General features: G+C 42.4%; 1 protein-coding gene across 1 annotated transcript; it reads left to right on the forward strand.

The window, feature by feature from the left end:
- Positions 1-519: 519 nt before the first annotated feature.
- Positions 520-13497, forward strand: chrnb3a (cholinergic receptor nicotinic beta 3 subunit a; the record flags this gene model as incomplete). The annotated part of the gene is made up of 8 exons (XM_080029643.1): positions 520-580; positions 6621-6772; positions 9420-9464; positions 10123-10232; positions 10687-11200; positions 12084-12274; positions 12886-13090; positions 13366-13497. 8 exons carry the CDS (start codon positions 520-522, stop codon positions 13495-13497), a joined length of 1410 nt encoding a protein of 469 aa, XP_079885769.1.
- Positions 13498-19116: the final 5619 nt, after the last annotated feature.

The raw sequence follows: 19116 nt of genomic DNA on the forward strand, positions 1-19116 counted from the left end.
TCTATATGTTGGCATTTGTTGTGTGGTATAATTCATATATATGTTTGTGTATTAACATTTTCTTTTTTTAAATACTTTTTTTTTTTTTTTTTTTTAATGTTACCTATTCATTCATTTATTTTCCTCTGGATGGGGAACAGGTGTGTCTTCACCTAACGGGCCATCCCTCCTTCGTCCCGCCCTCCATCTCTCTGCTCCGGGACACACACAGACACGCAGGAGAAGAAGCTGCGGGGAAACTGAACAAGCGACGTTCTAACAGGAGGAAAGGGGGGGAAGGAAAAATCACACACGCCGCCGCTGTTCCACCACCACATTGTGACTGCGGTCCGTGTCTTACAAAGCCACCAGCAAACCGCATGTCGTTCATTATTTAAACTGGACACCACAGCAGTGTGACACTCCGGAGCTCCCCGCGACTTGGCTGTTGAAGTGATGCGTCCATCGGGACTGTGTGAGCAGTGAAATGATTTGACCGTCGCTGTGGATAGTAGGTGTTGTTGACGACAGGACGGTGACATGAAGTTTGCGTTTGCGGTGTTGTGGTTCTCCCTGGCTCTCGGGAAAGCTACTATGCAAGGTAAGAATCGGGAAACACTTTTCGTCTTTAAACTGTTGAGGCTGTGCAATAGCCGTATGTGTCCAGATTCAAACATTGGCTTTAGGATGCTGCAGAAGCATTCGAACCCATGGTGAGAATTTGGCACCGTGTTGCGCGAGCACGGCATCCCACCACGTCCCTGTCTCATATACAGACCATTGTCCAATGTGATCCGTGCTGCCCAGGGCTATATAGGCTATTTGGGGATGAGTTTCATAAAAAACAGGACACACTGTAACATTGAGAGGTGACTGCATTTACAATTTTGCGTGAGGCAGCGGTACACAATGATGGGGCCAGGTGAGAGAAACGCATCATGATTTATTGAAGCATGAGAGCGCAGCGCCCCCTGGGGATGTGTTAGTGAGTGAGGATGTCTATAACATGCCACAGGAGAACACATTGGACAATACACATAGAATTGATTGGGAACATGTTTAGGCTTACACAATAAAGCTGTGGCAAGGGTTCGTCTCGTAGGTTTCGTTATGAAAGGAAATAAATATTGTGTTGTTGAGAAAAGCAGACACTTGGCCATTACTGTGTGTGTGTGTGTGTGTGTGTGTGTGTGTGTGTGTGTGTGTGTGTGTGTGTGTGTGTGTGTGTGTTGATCAGCTTACTGTAAAGCATGTACTGTACACCACTCCAATCTTGGGATGGCACCACTGCTGTAAATCTTTTCCGCTGTATATGTGCTGCATGTGTGTGCTTGTGTGTGTGTGTGTGTGTGTGTGTGTGTGTGTGTGTGTGTGTGTGTGTGTGTGTGTGTGTGTGTGTGTGTGTGTGTGTGTGTGTGTGTGTGTGCATGCGCCCGCTAGCGAGACAGAACAAATGAAAGGAAGGAGGGAGATGTGATGACACACTTAAAATGACTAATACACTGTCAGCTTCCAATTAGCTGTCCCAATGTCAGTCCACAGCTAAGTTCACGAGGAATTACATTTAAAACTGACACTAAACTTCCTATAATATATTTACGAAAACAGCCCTGTTAAAGTTTACCAACATCCTCCTCCACTCAGCTGAGTCCGGTCTACTCTCCATCCTCATCGTCCTTGACCTGACTTTGACAACATATCCCAGGAGCTGCTCATGGATCATATGGCCGACATCGGAGTTGGTGGAACAGCGTATGAGTGGTTTGCTTCCTATCTTGGCTGCAGACAGGACATACATTTCAAAATTACCGGTCGGAAAGCGTCGGAAAGCAGCACAGCTCACAATGGAGTTCCACAGGGTTCAGTGCTGGGGCCCCTCCTGTTTGTCTATTTACCTGCAGTTCAGTTCAGTTCAGTTCAGTTCAGACATGTACTGTCCCAAAAGGGAAATTTGATTTACAGTGGTAAAAACAGAAACATAGCATACAAAAGAACATAGGTCAGTGCAAATATACACAACCAAAAAAAAAAGCTATGGAATTTTATCATTGATAAATAAAGAGCTAAAAGTGCTGCTGAAAAGTGCCTCCCCCTTGGCAATGTCTCCCAGCATTATCAACTTTCATTGTCATGGTTATGATGCATAACAATAAAAAAAAACTATTTGCTAACTCCCCTTTGCTGACCCAACCACCGGGTTAAGAGCCTTGTTTTTAATCCTTGACAGTAGCCTTTCTTTCTCCAGTCACATAAACAATGTCTCTGGTGTTAAAGCAAGACATCTCCAGATTAACACAACACTCCACTGAATGCATCTCACATTGACTACTGCACTGCGATCCTGGCTGGCATCAACAACAAACTAATCCACAGACTTTAACTCATCCAGAGCCCAGACGCACAGATTATTACACGGACGCTCAAAGTCCACTAAACATTTCACTCCTCTGCTTGAATCCTCTGCAGTGTCATTTCTCTGAATGACACTGTGTTGCAATGGATTGACTTTAGAATCTTATTATTGACATGTACGGCTCTTCATAATGTGTCCACTGCTTATCTGCGATATATTTTCAATATTTACACTCCCTCTCACTCGCTGTGCTCCTCCTCAGTAGATCTATTGGCACTTCCAGCTATCAACATCAGCACAGTGGGTGCCAGGGCTTTCTCCTATGCTGCACCCAAACATTGGACCTCACTCCCCCCGCATGTGTGTATATACTGGACCCTATTACAAATAAAAACTGCACTTTAAACACACTTTTTTAAACAGGCTTCACTTTATTGGAAAGTGGAATCTTCTATATCGCTAAACAATGTTCTGTTGCTTAAATCCACATGTTCTTGTTGATTGTGTAGATTAGCTGATCTCTGCTTGGTTTATTGTATAATTTACAGAAACTGATGTAAGGTGACCTTGAGTGCCATTAAAGGTGCCATTAAATAAATTGTATTATTATTATTTTTTCATTATGTGTAGGCTGTGTATAGTCGCACTGCATACATGTGATCACCTCTGGTCATGTGATGCTCAGTGTCTTTGTCGTCCAATGACTATGTTTGAGCCAGAACGTGTTGGCGTGTACGCCCATATACAGTACACTACAAGCCTCAAGGACATTATGACTGATGGGGTTAACAATTGTGACCAATGGTAGTCTTGGTTCAGCCAGAGGTTCCTGCCCTGTTGTATTGTGGGTAAAATCTTTTGTCCTTATCTCTTTCTTTGTTTCTCCCTTGATTCCCTCTTTCCAGTGGCCTTGAATTAGAAATCGGTGAAAGCTGTGTGGAAAAAAACACAAAAAGACAGAGTTACAATAGTCATGTACACTATTAGTGTTTTCCCTCTCATCCTTTTACCCCTCTCAGTGGTAGAACCACGGGGTGTTTGTCTGAACGCCGGGTCACCCCTGTATCTGTATCAATCATCAGCAAAGTATGGTCTCACTCTCTCTCTCTCTCTCACTCTCACACACACACACACACACACACACACACACACACACACACACACACACACACACACACACACACACACACACACACACACACACACACACACACACACACACACACACACACACACACACACACACACACACACACACACACACTCATTTCCCTCACAAAATGTATGCATAGGCTAATGCAATATTTCCCTACAGAGAATCAACCCCACCCCTTTTGACATTGTAATCAATACTCTGCCCTTCACCTCTGCACAATCAAACACACACACACACACACACACACACACACACACACACACACACACACACACACACACACACACACACACACACACACAGTCAATTAGCCCTTATCTGAGCAAAGGGAGCGAGCTCTTTTAAAGTAATCCATCCCTGCTGTGGTGTTTGACCCTTGTATTTTTCTTGGTGAGGATCTTTAGACATAGTTTATTCCTGTAAAAATGGATTCAGATAGGACTCAGCTGACTGATTTTACTGAAGCCCAGTTTCAAACCATTAAAGAATGAATGCTTAACAGGGGATATGATGCAATGGGAAGTAATCTTTCTGGGTCTCATCATGCTGCATACTTTAACCTCAGATTGCAACATATCCAATTAAAAAGCAGGAGACGGAATACAGGAAATATAAGGGGACATTTGTGGCCATGCACACTCTTGACTTTATTAATCATATAATCATGCACAGAGGCATACAAAAGCACACAAGCATGTTTGAATTGCCTTACACACTAGGAGCCTATTTTTTGAGGACATGACTCAATTCATTCACTATTTCAGAAGCCCATCGTGACATTTTTACTGTAGACAGTGTTACAAATGTTGATTTTAACGTTTGTGTTTCCAAAGCCTGGCATTTCTTAGTCCCAGTTACCATTGATCTCCATTGTTGTTCAGTAACCATTCAAATACAAATCAGCCACTGGTTGGCATGTTCTGTCAATACCTTGAATATGGCGACTTTCATATGGATTATTTTGAGGTAATCCCAAATATTTGCTGTCCTGCTGGTAATTATTTGCTGTTGTAAATAGTTGCGAAACAAATACACAATTTACTATTGTGTTTACCCAAAACTCAAGGCCCAGGTGTTTTAGGAATTGACTGTGCCTTTAAGAAAGATTTAACTAAATATTTTTAGTGAAATTGGCTTGTGCAGTGCAGAGCTTTTAGCCTTGTGTTAAGTAACACGTTGAAATGGGTATATGCTTTCTTCTAGGCTATCTGATTTGCTGCCTGTTCTCATTCCCCCCTGCCCAAGTTAACTTTTCCTTCTGTCTCAACCTCTACACTGCCCCCTCGTTCTCCCTCTCTCAGACACTGAAGGGGATTGCTTTGGGTCACTCTGTCTCTCTCTCTTTCCCTTATCAGCTCTCTCCATTCCTCCGCTCTGTTCCCTCTTGTTTAAGAGGCTGTTGATTCAAACGTCTCTTTTCTGCCTATCAGCATGTGCCTCTGTGGTAACATGACCATCGGCGGTGCCAAATACCGTCCTCCTATGCAGTGGGATGCTCAGAGCTCAGAGCTGATGGAGCCATCCAGTTAACTGCGGGAGGCTCAAGTACAAATACCACATAATGCTCTGAGCGGCCAGCAAATGCTGCTGTCATCTGCATCTTATAGAGTGAGTTACAATGAGTAACCAGGAAGAGGTTCACTGTTTGCCAAAGGACAATTTGATGGGACTTATAGCACTCGATGAGCACACTGGCTTTCAGTAGAATCAAGTACAAATGTTAAGCCACTGAAGAGTCTCTTAATAGTCTGACTACAATAGTCAACCATTTTTCCTCAAAACACCTTCCTTTATCCATCCTTTATCAACCGAGGACTGAAGTCCAACTAAATTGGATCGCACCTCATTTAAATAAAACATAAACTTACATGTTCTCTTCCGTATCTGCAAAACAAAGCAGTGTTTTTCCTCTAAACTTTTTTACCTAGGAGACTTGAAATCTCCCAGCTGTCAGCATTTGAAAGTTGGCTTGGCAAAGGGAAGACACTGTTCCTTCATTGCACTCTGTCTCCTGCTCAGTAACAATGTCTCTCCAACTGACTACTATGTCTCGTGCCTGGCTGAACACAGCGCTCTGAGCTCGGCTTGTCTCCCCTGGCAATTCTTCTGTCTGAGGTGATCATGACAGCGTGATCATTTTGTCAGCCTTTGGGAGCGTAGACGCATTCACTCGGCCATAACCAGCTGTCAGTCCAGGCTTGACACTGTGTATGTGTGTGTATATGTGTGTGTGTGACGTGTGTGGGTGTGGGTGTGTGTGTGAGAGAGACTCTTATAGGCCCTGAATTTGTGGTTTTTTCATGAGCGAATATGCCTGTTCTTGAACATGAAAGGCTTAAAAGAGGGTGACATTTATGAGCACATCTGTCAGCACATGAATATTACATGCATGTGAGTTAACTAGCCCCTATTACGTAATAGGGCTACAATAAGATAATTTTATATTATTGATTCATTTTGCTTACTTTTATCAAATAAAATACTTTCCCCAGTATCCTCAATTTGCTTGCTTTGTCCTTATTAAGCCATGTTGCCTAAGGATAGTCACGTTCAACTGTTGGTTGTTCAGTCCACTACCTGTGTCTAGACTGAAATATCTCAAAAATCATTGGAAATGTCAACTATTAGATGGATTGCCATTCAATTTGGTACCCACATTTCCATGTACCAGCATCATCTGTTTAAAATGTCAGTTTATCCACTGCTTTGGTTTATGCAATAGCCTAACACTACTTACTGCAATACAGCCTTGGCGTCCTGAGGCACAGTATTAAGTGTGACACAATGTCTGCATAGCCCATAAAGCATAAGCAGTGAGTTAACAGAGCAGCAGATCCGGTCCCCGATCCACATAGGCACATCCACATTCGGGCAAAGTAATGAGAGGACTTGTGTTAAAACGGATTACTGAAAAAAAAAACATGTCTGAAATGTCTTCTATATAGACACACACTTCATCTTTTTTCATTTATAAAAAAAAAACATGATTATCATTGAATCTACATATTTTTGCATAAATTCTAGTCAAATCCACTGGTATATTCTAAGGAAAACCGCTCTGTTTTCAATTCCGGTCTTATTTACCCTCTATTGTGTCCTCATCTCTGCTTTCTTCTCTAGGCTCCATTCCAGCTCAGGAAGAATCATTGTCGCTGGCTGAGTTGGAGGATACCCTGTTGAGGAACCTTTTCTTGGGCTACCAGAAGTGGGTGAGACCCGTCCAGCACGCCAATGACACCATCACCGTTCGCTTCGGGCTCAAGATCTCACAGCTGGTCGATGTGGTGAGGAGACAACAACACAACACACACACACACACACACACACACACACACACACACACACACACACACACACACACACACACACACACACACACACACACACACACACACACACACACACACTCAGAGGAGTTATGTAGTGTAAAGAAATGTCAGCTTGTGTCAAAGGTTTACGGGTAGAGAATGGGCCCTCTTGGCTGTGTTTGCAAAAAAAACCTTGTGGAATTGGTCATGGTCAATTTTCTTGAAGTAGATTTTTTTGTTAAATGTACAAAGAAAGTTCAAGTGATTAAAAAGGACTTGGCCATTTCTGTCAAAAAGCCATTTTGATTTACCTGGAGTGTTCAACGGACTTTGATTAAAACGTCTGCATCTTATTTGTATGCAGATCGTGAGATTAATTTGCATTTTTTGTTAGTGAAAGATTAAGAACCGAAGAAAGGAAAATCAATAAGATCGGGCTGGCCTTTCTAAAGGTCAAGGCCACACTTTCCAAATTAAAAAAGGAAATATTAAAGACATGACCTCGGTTTAGCTTCTTCAGTGGGTTAGCTCTAGCTCTGTCCTTGCCATACATTATGAATCATATCAATATTAGATGGTTGAGGGTATTATAAACAGTCTCTGAAGTGATCAGATCCTGGGCGCCCTTGAGCCAAGTGGAGGCAGACAGAGAGGCTCTGGTGCTTCACGGAGACCACCGGTCTGAAACTGTGCGTGTATACCTGTTAAGCCAGCTCTCTGCAGACATTCAAATCGCTTTACGTAACATGGTTGATACAATCCAGGTACAGTACAGTATCATGAGGTTATGTTTTTGAATTGAAGAAAAAGGGGGAAAGGAGAGGGAGAAGAAGTGAAACTCACCCTCACTGCTACACATGAAGAAGAGGTGACATATCTGTGTAGGGGGGGACAGAAGGTTACTCTTTAATGTTAAGAAGCAGTGGTGTGCACAGGCTCTTTTAGGGGCAGGGGCGAAACATTTAAAAAAGGGCACATCCTCTATATAAACACATGGGAGGCCTGTGATATTGGGGTGAATATTAGCTTTGGTTAAATTAGGTGACACACATACACAGTCGCTCAATTCCCCCCTGGATGTGGCAACAAAGGAGCGTGGAAGGGCATCCCTTCAGATTGAAAACAGTGAGGGGCTTATGTGGTGCTACGTTGCCCCTATTGTAGGAGAAAAAGTTACATTTCTGCCCTAAGGTTAAACCAGAGGGGCACATGAGTTGCCAAAATGCACCTTGTATCATCTTAGGGCAAATGTTGAAGTTCCATTAGCCAACATATTAAATACACTGGTTTGAATAAAGATTTTAAAAAAGGGCACAAAAAGCTCACCGGATCAAAAGGGCAGGGATGGTTATTGCCTCTGTGCACGACAAACGACAAACTTTCTACAGAATCGCTGATTCCACCTTTATGGAAAACGTCATAAAGATGTGAAAGGTAATTCAAGGTAAGATGTAAAAAAAAACAGACATCAGAAGGGAAAGGAAAAATTATAGATGAGATATCAAAAAATAAGGCGCAACTCACTTTTCATACAGGACAATGTCAGGCAGCCATATAGTCTCTCGGATGACCAGGTTACAGAGTCAAAGAAAGGCAGGTTAGGGATGTAGCAGATGGAACGGGAGGTCAACTCTTGGACAGATGCTATAATGAGGACAGATGTGTGAGGGTAACGGAGCAGGAGGCTAAGGAGCAGAGGGATTTAAAGAGGGTAAAAAAAAGATGGTGGGGGCAGAAAGGTTCAAAGAGAGGTCCAAACTGGCCTTTCATAGCAGCAGAGGAAGTACGGTCATCAAGCTTTGAGGAACCAGAACAAATTCATTATTTAGGCATGGACACACACACACATAAACACACATACACACACACACACAAAGCTGCTACCCACAACTCTACAGGGGGCCACATTTTGACTACTACTTCTGCCATGCAGAAAAAAACATTTAGAAGAGTGCCATCTTGTGGTATAACTCAACTACTGGGGATAGGGAAAAAACCCTACCTCAGATCAATTTTTGTTCAGTGAGAATGGACAAGCAATCCTCTGCGCCTCTTGACAGAAGATAAACCCCAAAATCCATTCAGGAGATTTTTTTTTCTCTTCTGTAGTTTGGCTTTTTCAGCTTGTGCAAGGCTTTACTGCACAAACACTCGCCATCTTAAATCGAAAAGCTCTCAGACTCCCACAATCTCATTACTGTCTCTGTCTCTTATTCCTTTGCATCACCCTGTCTCACTCTCGTTTGTTATACAGTGTTCATAAATGTCTCATGGGCAGATGGGGCAGCATTACCTACATTAGTAATGCCAGTGATATTGGTCACAGAAGAGTAACTTGTGCTTCTCTCGCTCATTAAATGCAGTGTAGATGTACCCTGAGGCAAGGCACTTAACCCCCCACATGTTCCACTGCTCTTTCTTAAGTGGCATGCAAGAGATGCAATTAACCCACTTTGTAAAAGAAGCCCTCCTGTCTTACTAAGTTTACGTACTTTATTTTATCCCGCTAACTTTCTTCCCTCCAGCTTCTGGTTTGCTCCTCATTAGCCTTTCTTATCATTCACAGAGTAAACCCCGCTAAGATGTTTCAATAGTCAGAACTTCTTTCTTTTACTTTCTGCAGGATGAAAAGAACCAGCTGATGACGACAAATGTCTGGCTCTGGCAGGTAAAACCACATGTTTATATTGAAAAGAGTGATACATTTTTCTTTTCTTTTTTTCCTCTCTCTCCATAACAAGAGTGTTTACAGTCTGATAAGTTAATTTGATTCCTTTGCTCATCCCTTGATTAATCCACTTTCATCTAATAACTGATCATAACCATAGTATTACTATATTGATTATTTATATGATTATTTATAAAAGAATATAAGTGTAATTATTTTATGAATAAAGGGCTCTGGATTATATAATCTAAATATACCATGACATAATGATATAGCATCATCAAAATACATACAAAAAATATACAGACAATCTGTTAAAATAAATTAGTTTGCACAATAGTCACAATATCTCAGTTCGATCCAATTAGCAGTATGAAGGAGATTGGGGACTGTTCCTTTTACTCATTAGTTAGTAGATGCCTTAAAAAAAATTTACTTTGTAATTTGTTAGGTTAGACATGGACAAAGCAACATTCAATGAAAACCATTGTGTGTATTAGCTGTCAGTAGCCTAGTGCTGTCCATGGTGCTGAAATGATAAAGCTGCACATAGACAAATCAAGCTGCTTCCACAACTACTTTAAAGGATCATATTAAAATGTAGGCTTAATATTTGTGACTTGGCAACTAATCCTGCGTTCTCACTCATTATTTAAAGGAATGGATTGATGTGACGCTGAAGTGGAACCCAGATGACTACGGAGGGATTACCTCCATCAGAGTGCCATCAGAGACCATATGGCTGCCTGACATCGTCCTGTATGAAAAGTGAGTTATGCAGCCCTTTAATTAAAAAAAAAACGTAATAATTTTTTCTTTCCATTTTGATGGCTGTTTTTTTTCTTCAAATCTTACCTTGAGGTACCGTTCACATCTTTATCTTTATGACTTTTACCACAAAAGTGGAGATAGCGATTCTGGACAACACTTGTTGTCAAAATCAGTTAATATCTCCTCATGATCTGCCACCTGTCTGGAAAAAGATGCAGTGATAGTAAACAGCCTGGGACCTCTAAATGGGTATTTAAAAAAAAGGGGCCCACTGTAGCTACCAACATTCCTGCACAATAACACAGTACGGCCAGGCAGCGGATCATGAGGTGACATTCACTGATTCGGACAAAAAGTGATTCTGACTACAAGCATTTCACCAAAACTCACTTACTCCAGCTTTAAACTCATCTCCTCCTATTCCCTTTTCATCCCTCTATCTTCCTCCCAGTGCGGACGGCCGCTTCGAGGGTTCCCTGATGACCAAGGCCATCGTGCGCTGGGACGGCACCATCACGTGGACTCCGCCTGCCAGCTACAAGTCCTCCTGCACCATGGACGTCACCTTCTTCCCCTTCGACAGACAGAACTGCTCCATGAAGTTCGGCTCCTGGACCTACGACGGCAACATGGTGGACCTGGTGCTCACCGATCACTACGTGGACCGAAAAGACTTCTTCGACAACGGGGAGTGGGAGATCCTCAATGCCACGGGGCAGAGGGGCAGCAGGAGGGATGAGGTGTACTGGTACCCGTTTCTCACCTACTCCTTCATCCTCAAGAGGCTGCCTCTGTTCTACACTCTGTTTCTCATCATCCCCTGCCTGGGCCTCTCCTTCCTCACCGTGCTGGTGTTCTATCTGCCGTCAGACGAGGGAGAGAAGCTGTCCCTGTCCACGTCAGTGCTGGTTTCGCTCACCGTCTTTCTCCTGGTCATAGAGGAAATCATCCCTTCGTCCTCAAAGGTGAGTTTAGTCTAATCGTTTCCGACACTGAGCGGAACAGTTTGGTTTCGGCACACCGCGGACTCTTCATTCTTGCTGAGATGACTAGCCAAGGCGGTTGTTTCTCACATGGAAAGCATTATGTCGTCCAAGCAACTGAATGCAGTGTGATGCTCCACCCTTTTCGCTTCCTCTACGAAAGGGTGACAAAAATAGGTGCTGCACGGTTCGCTTATTTTGGTACAGTTTCAGACTTTTGACAATGGAAATGCAAATAAATGCGTCCTTCAGTCGCTGAGGATTAAGTGGGCTCACGTCAAAGTCGGTGTTCATTCAGAAGTTTCTACTGGGCAGTAATTTTAAAATCTATCCCACTTATTCTTGTGTTCAGATTATCCTAATTGGAATCTTTATTGCTACTTGCCCTAATTAACCCAGATCCCAGCAACAGCCCTCTCAATTAGCTGCAGCTTACACTACATGTCAACTCAATTGACATGCTATCGATTTCAGATAGATCTCAGTCAATTGCAGAACTCCACAGAAAAAAGCAGAGCTCAAAAAGAAAATATGAACACAATCACTGACTTCCATTTTATAGCAATGAATAGTGAATGTTAGCCAGATGACCAAACTGTTCTAAACTAATATTTGTAATGTGATTATTCAATATTATATGATGCATAAATACTTTTAAGAGGGCACTTCAAAAGATTACCCGGATGATCATCACATTTTAGAAACCTGTCTCCTGAGCCACATGACACATTATACAATGTTTTCACAGGCTGAGTTATTCAGGCATGTGCAGAAAATGGTGGATTGATCGATCCCTCATAGTATTTAAAAACATTTGACTGAAGTGTTTAACTGATTCAGTCTTTGTTCATTTCTCTGTCTCTAGGTCATCCCACTGATCGGAGAATACCTGCTCTTCATCATGATCTTCGTCACTTTCTCCATCATCGTCACCGTCTTTGTCATTAACGTCCACCACCGCTCCTCTGCCAGCTACCACCCCATGGCCCCCTGGGTAAAGAGCCTCTTCCTTCAGAGACTGCCCAGACTGCTGTGTATGAGGGGGCACACTGACAGGTAATACAAGATCAACTGTCAAATTGTGGGGAGAAATGCCTTTCTATACGCTTTCCAAGAGTAAGGGGAGAACATTAGCTTAGCTTTACACCAAGAGTGGTGATAGAGGGAAACAGCTAGCCTGTTAACCAGCCAAACAGTTAAAGGTGGGGTCAGTGATTCTAGACAAAGCTTGTGGTCAAAATCACTTTTTGTATCTTCAGGATCCGCTTCCTGTCCGTACTGTGTGCGTGCTGAAATAAAAAAAAATATGATGTTAATACACAGCCTAGGCTCTGTAAATTGGTATTCAAACAAAGGGTATGTAAACAAAGGGGGGCAACAGTAGCTAGCAACATGCCCATTTACTATTAACACTGGGTTATTTTTCAGCACACATGCAGTATGAACAGGTAGAAGATCGTTAGGAGATATTCCCTGATTTTGAACAAGCATTCTCCAGAATTGCTGTACCCACCTTAAGCAGGCAGTTAGCTGAGAAGAACCCAGTGCTGTGAGGTAGATTTTGTTACCTTTGGACTGAGCCAGGATATCGGTTTCCATTGTACAAAACATTAGAAGAAGACACACACCTGAAATACACAACAGTGAGTGTCCATTAATATCCTCAGATTCAACTATCCGGACATGGAGATGCGCAGCCCGGAGCTGAAGAGCCGCAGAGGTGTGGGGAGGAGGGGGGTTCCCGGCCCACAGAGAGGGCCTCTGGCAGGGAAGGAGGACGAGCACAGTGCCTGGCTGGCCATGCTAGAGAAAGCCACCAGTTCAGTTCGCTACATCAGCAGTCACATTAAGAAGGAGCACTTCATACGAGAGGTGAAGGAGGGGGCAAAAAAACACGAGGGGGGAAAAAGTGTCTGCATGCTTGTTTGTTTGACATCGTCTTTGAATATTTTATACTGCTACAGCGCCGCGCTTGTTAAGATTTCACTCCCAATTTATTTTTTAAGTCCTTACATAACAGTTTAGGTAACGATACAAAATAAGTTCTCCTTTTTTTCCTCTCTGAAAAAGTGCTTGAAGCTAACCCACACACAAACACTTCTGAACCTTTGTTTTTCTCTCTCTCCCTCTCTGTCTGTCTCATTCAGGTTGTTCAAGACTGGAAATTTGTGGCTCAGGTGTTGGACAGGATATTCCTGTGGGCTTTCCTCACAGTGTCCATACTGGGAACTGTCCTCATCTTCACCCCTGCTGTGCGGTTGTACCTCAGCACACCTTGACAGTCACACAAAAACTTACAGAAACAAAAAAAAACAGTTTCTTATTGTTGTCCAGTTGGTCTTTGAGTATGACTTATTGATTAAGCTCAATAAAACATGCTCACTGAATATTCCTAGCGCAGAAACAAACTTTGTCTGCCCCACACAGTATGGTTTGCGGCCCGTTGTGGCTACTGGGAATCATTCATTGTCTGGCCCAGGAGTGCAGAGGATTGAAAGCAATAAGCAGGTTCTAGTAGCGTGTATCGTTTGAATATCCATGTTTTGTTTATCTGTTACATTGGAAATATACATGCAGCAACATGTATTGAATCACTCCATGAATAGTGAGTTGTTATGTGTGTCACATGCACCATGTTGTCAAACCAGCTCTACTGTAAGTGCTGTATTAAGTATTACAATTATAATAAAAAAAAAAAAAAAGAAAGTTGTGTACAAAATACATTTACCAGTCCTGTTTTTATGACTAACTTAATGCTTAATGTGTTTTATGTATTCTAATCTTGCCCCTGTAAAGCACTTTGAGTGACCTTGTGTCTGAATTGTGCTATATAAATAAACTTGCCTTGCCTGACAACTAGGCATAGTGGACAACTACCCAGGGTGCACAATATTTTTGTGGTTCCATTGTGTGGACTGTTGTGCTTACATGGTGCAATTTTTCTGAAGAAAAGAAAATGCAGTAAACTACTTGACAACAATGGGGCAACAGTGGCCATTAAGGGCGCACAGCAAGAGGACAATCCATTCCCATTACTGTAAGCAAGAGTGTGGACCAGAGTACAGTATATGGAGTGGACCAGTGAGGCAGTGTTCTTGGCTGTAATGACACAGTATATCCACTGAATGGCAGCAAACATCTCCTTTTGCCACAAAAACAGCTGGTTTGGCTTCAAAACCTGCACGCTTCTCAGAAATAATGACGTGATAAGACTATTTTAATTATGGTTTTATTAAAACAACAAATAAGAATCTAACAATATCAAGACACATTTTAGGATGCCATGATACAGATTTGGCTTTTTTGTGGCCATGTCGTGATACTAATGGTGCATCTTCATTCAACAGCATCAACCCAGATGCATAGCTGCATGGGAGAAGGCTAAAGTTGTTAATATCTAACGGAGCAGGGCAAACACAGGGAGAAGGCACAGTAGGGTACACATATGTTCATTGTGTGCAATGAGATGAGTCACAGCATATGCTATTAAGCATTATTAAAAAATATATACTTTTATTAGTTTAAGTACATTTCTTGCAGTGGGGCGGCATTGTCATATAGCATTATACTACACTGTAAACTCCCCTCTGATCAGCTAAGTGTCCCTCGAGTTGTACTTTTTGCTAAAGGACACATTTCTAGCAATAATTATAGAAGGAGACAGATGAATTCCCCCCCGCCCTTTCACCTGGCTATGCACATTTGTCTATGCAAACCTTAGGGTTATTAGCTGCTGTAACTTTCTTGTCTAGCCCTCAGGCTTTTGTCACCCGCTATATATTGTTACAAGTGGCGGTCCCCGGATATATCATAGCATTTTTGTGCTTTGGCCTAGTTTTGGGGGAGACACGAGTTTGTTCTCTGACTTATTAAAAATGGCTGGCATGCTTAAGTGAAAGCCTGTTTCCCCTCCACTTTAACAGTCTGACCTCAGCCCACTCTTCTATTATTCACAGCTACAGATCTGACTCTGGCAGACAGGTGTGTGTGTGCGCAAGAAGGGCACAGCTTGTGAGTGCATGTGTGTATGTGTGTGTGTGTGTGTGTGTGTGTGCGCAAGAAGGGCACAGCTTATGAGTGTATGTGTGTACGTGTGTGTGTGTGTGTGTGTGTGTGTGTGTGTGTGTGTGTGTGTGTGTGTGTGAGACACAGACAGACTGTGACAGGGCAGGGTGTGAACCCCTCTGGATTCCATATAAATAAACAAGCCTTCAGGATGTTCAGCCTTCAGGTCTTTGGATGGAGTAAAAATCTGTGTGCATATGTGAGACACCCAAAATATTTTGAAGGGAACGCTTTCCAGCAGGAGCACATTTTATGAACTCAACATTTTCTTTCTAAATTCTACACTATTTTATGAAAATAAGGAAACAGCTGTGGACCATACGTAACACATTTTCTGCAATAAACTTAGTTGTGCCTCAGGAAAAACATCACCTAAACTTTGATGATAACCATACTACCTTGATTTAGAAAATTGACCAACAACGATATAACACTGTTATATAACAAATACAGTAGTTTAATGTGAGTGCCTAAGGTAGCAGCTTTGTGAAGCTCTACTTTTGCTGGAGTCCTAATATGCACACAATGAAAATGCTAATATGTTGCCGGTCTAATGTTTACCATGTTCACCATCTTGAGTTAGAGTGTAAGCATGCCAGCATTTGCTAATTATCAAAAAAACGAAGAATCCCAAATAATTAAAATCATAACTTGATGATGGCGCTTGATGAAGGACCAGGTGTTTACCAAAATTATTATAATTCATTCTGAGAGGGACATGAATGTCACGGTAAAGAATCCAATAGTTGTAAATAGGCCTACCTCTCTCCTAACTCTACAAATGGAAACCTCATGGTGGCGCTAGATGAAAAGTTAAGGGATCAACAAAATCACTAGAATTAATCTTCTGGGGACCAAGAAGAGCAATAGCTGTAAAAACCTTCATGGCAATCAATCCAATCGTTTTGGTTGCGATTGTTTCAGTCGAGTCTACAGTAATGGGCTGACCAACATATCAAGGCAGACAAACACGCTAACCCTAGACCCATGAAGCTAGGATGTATCTGAAAGAATAAGAAATGGTTCATTCGGAAGTTATTCAAACGGCTAATGGGCCATGAAGGAAATATATAGGCTACTCTGTATGGTGTCAACATACACTTTTTGTCAAATAATCCCTCTGAACAATTGTTTTATAGGGTCCCATACAGTCTGAATCCAGCCAATGTTCAAAGGCGGTATACAGTTTTTCCGTTGTTTGGTATTGACCTGGGAAGTGCATTCTTTGTTTTCTCAGAGACTGATGTACCGCTCCAGTAGCAATAAACAGGGAAAGATTGAACAGGTGATCACGAGAGCACTCGGGGGAATTCCGTGGTTTATGGAAAGACTCAATTTTCCGCTTCACAACTTTTATCACCGCTGTGAATCGAAGCTCATCTGGATGGATGGAAAAGGCTTGAAAAACACCTTCGGCACAAGCTCTGTCTCACATACATCCGTAATGAAGAAACTCAAGGTTGTACATCATGGGTAAATTATTGGGCGGAATCTTAACTCTGCGGTTGCAAGCTGCACTGGGAGAGAGCTGATTACGCATCCGATTACTGGTTGCATTTTACGAAAGCAGAAAGATGACCGCATCCCACCTGTGTTATCTCTTATAACATCACATACTAACTCTATGTGCTTTTGTGTGTGCGCGTGTGATCCCTGTCACTTTTTGACGACCCGACTCATTCCGCCGATAGCGTAATAAAAAGGGCATTGTAGGTGTTGAAAAAACATGTTCTATTATTGTGTGATGCTGCCTTTCAAAAGAAAAGGCTGCCAGATTTGGACATGACCTTTACCTTTTACGTCATGGGAGCAGACAACCAAACAGTGAAAAGTTGGTTTATATTCATGCAATGGACAGAGAAGCCGAACAGGCAAAGGAAAATGTATCTAAAGAGAGATTAGAACCTGTGCTACTGTGTGATATACTCTACCGCAAGTAGCCTACCAATGGTTGTGGATTTTAAGACAAATCTGCAGTGCACATACTGCATACAAATGTATAGGCCTACTATATGGTACTAAATGGTAAAGGTTGCTTTAAAAAGTTAAAGGTTAATCAATTGTCAGCCACATCAGTTCTGCAGTTCCTTATATCTCTACAGAGTTTCAGGATCTTTCAGCTAATTTATGTTGTCTTTTAGGAATAGTTCTAAGGTAAGCTATCTTTACTGCTTTGTTTTCCTCTAACTGCTATCCGCATACATTGATTCAAATGGATATATATATACTGTATATATATTACATATCACGATATAACAGACAGACTTTTAGCGTTTAGAGTTGAAGAGTTGGTGGAAACCAAAACAGAGTTAAAAGGAGAGTGAATATGGCTGTTGTAAGCAGAGGGTATTAGTTTTTCACATTTAGCAATTACTGATTTGTATGGCCACTATAAACAAGCTGTGAAGACAACACTGACATCAAGGCCGTTAGCAAAAATAATACTTATTTTATAGACTTATTATTAATGCCTTTTCAAGGGACAGATTTATCCTGGTAACTAATGGCGCTTTTCCACCGCATGGTATCAGCTCGACTCGACTCGACTCGCATTTTTGGCTTTTCCACCGCAATTTCATGGTACCTGGTACCACGTAGCGGCTGCTTTTTTGGTATCGCCTCGCTCTAGGTTCCAAGCGAGCTGAGCCGATGCTAAAAGGTGACGTCGGCAGACGGCCGGCCACTGATTGGCCAGAGACTATTGTTTGGCCAATCAGTGGCCAGAGACTACCGGCTTCATTCTGTTGTTTATTCTCCCCAACTCTCCGGGACTTTTGAGTGTATTTACGCCGCGTGCAGCCTTCTCTGGCTCTCTTTCGTTTGATTTGCATCACAGATCCGAATTTATTTTCCATATATTCGCTAAGCTCACCCAGTGTTGGTTGTTGGGGAAGTTACTTAACATACGAGAGGAGACATGTAGGGCAGCTAGCAGCTAGGCTAGTAGCCAGCTGGGACAGACATGATAGCGAGCGATTACATTACAAGCCTCGGACTGAACTGATTACCTCAATAAAATATTCAGGCTGAGACACGGCTTGCATTTGAAAACACGTATCCTGAAACAAGCACTAAACAGTCAACTTTATCATGCCCGTGTTTACGTAGGGATGTACGTGACGCATCCCTACAGCTGACTGTGTGGCACACATCGGGACAACAACCATCCCTTTTAATGGCACGTAGCAATATTCTTCTACTTCTTTTAGCAAACAGATACAAGGGGGGTATTTCTTAAACATTTTTCATCCGTGTTTTTGGCGGTTGGTTCAGTTAATAGTGCAACAACTGCTCGTAATTTCTGCTTTGCTACTTTGCTCCGGAGTAGGCTTTCAGCCCCTTACGACAACCCCGCCCACGTTCAGCAGGTACTATTTGCGGTGGAAAACGACCCGTGCTGCTACCAAACCAAGTTGAGTCGAGTCGAGTTGAGTCGAGTCGAGCTACATGTGCGGTGGAAAAGCGCCATAAGACAAAATGCTTTACGGCAGGCAGAGGGAAACATCCTGTGACACTACCGCCTTTGTCCAAAGGGGCCCCTAGAATCAGTATACATGAAAGATCTATGTAGCCACTTTGTTTTTTTGTGGATATGGCCGACCTGTTTCTTACTTATTCACACTTTTGCCTGGAGACGAGTTTGATTGATGGCGAGTCTGAACCATAATAGTGAAGTTTTGTGAGCCGGACAGTGAAACCATGAGCTGAACTCACTCACAATGTTCTTTGGCAGCGGCTTCATCCAAGTAATTTGTCTATCCATGCATGAACCACTCATTGTGATTTAACATGGTGTGGTAAGCATGAGACATATGCCATGGCACACGCCTCAG

The sequence above is a fragment of the Ammodytes marinus genome (genome assembly GCF_949987685.1).
Source record: "Ammodytes marinus genome assembly, chromosome: 6".
NCBI lineage: Eukaryota > Metazoa > Chordata > Actinopteri > Uranoscopiformes > Ammodytidae > Ammodytes > Ammodytes marinus.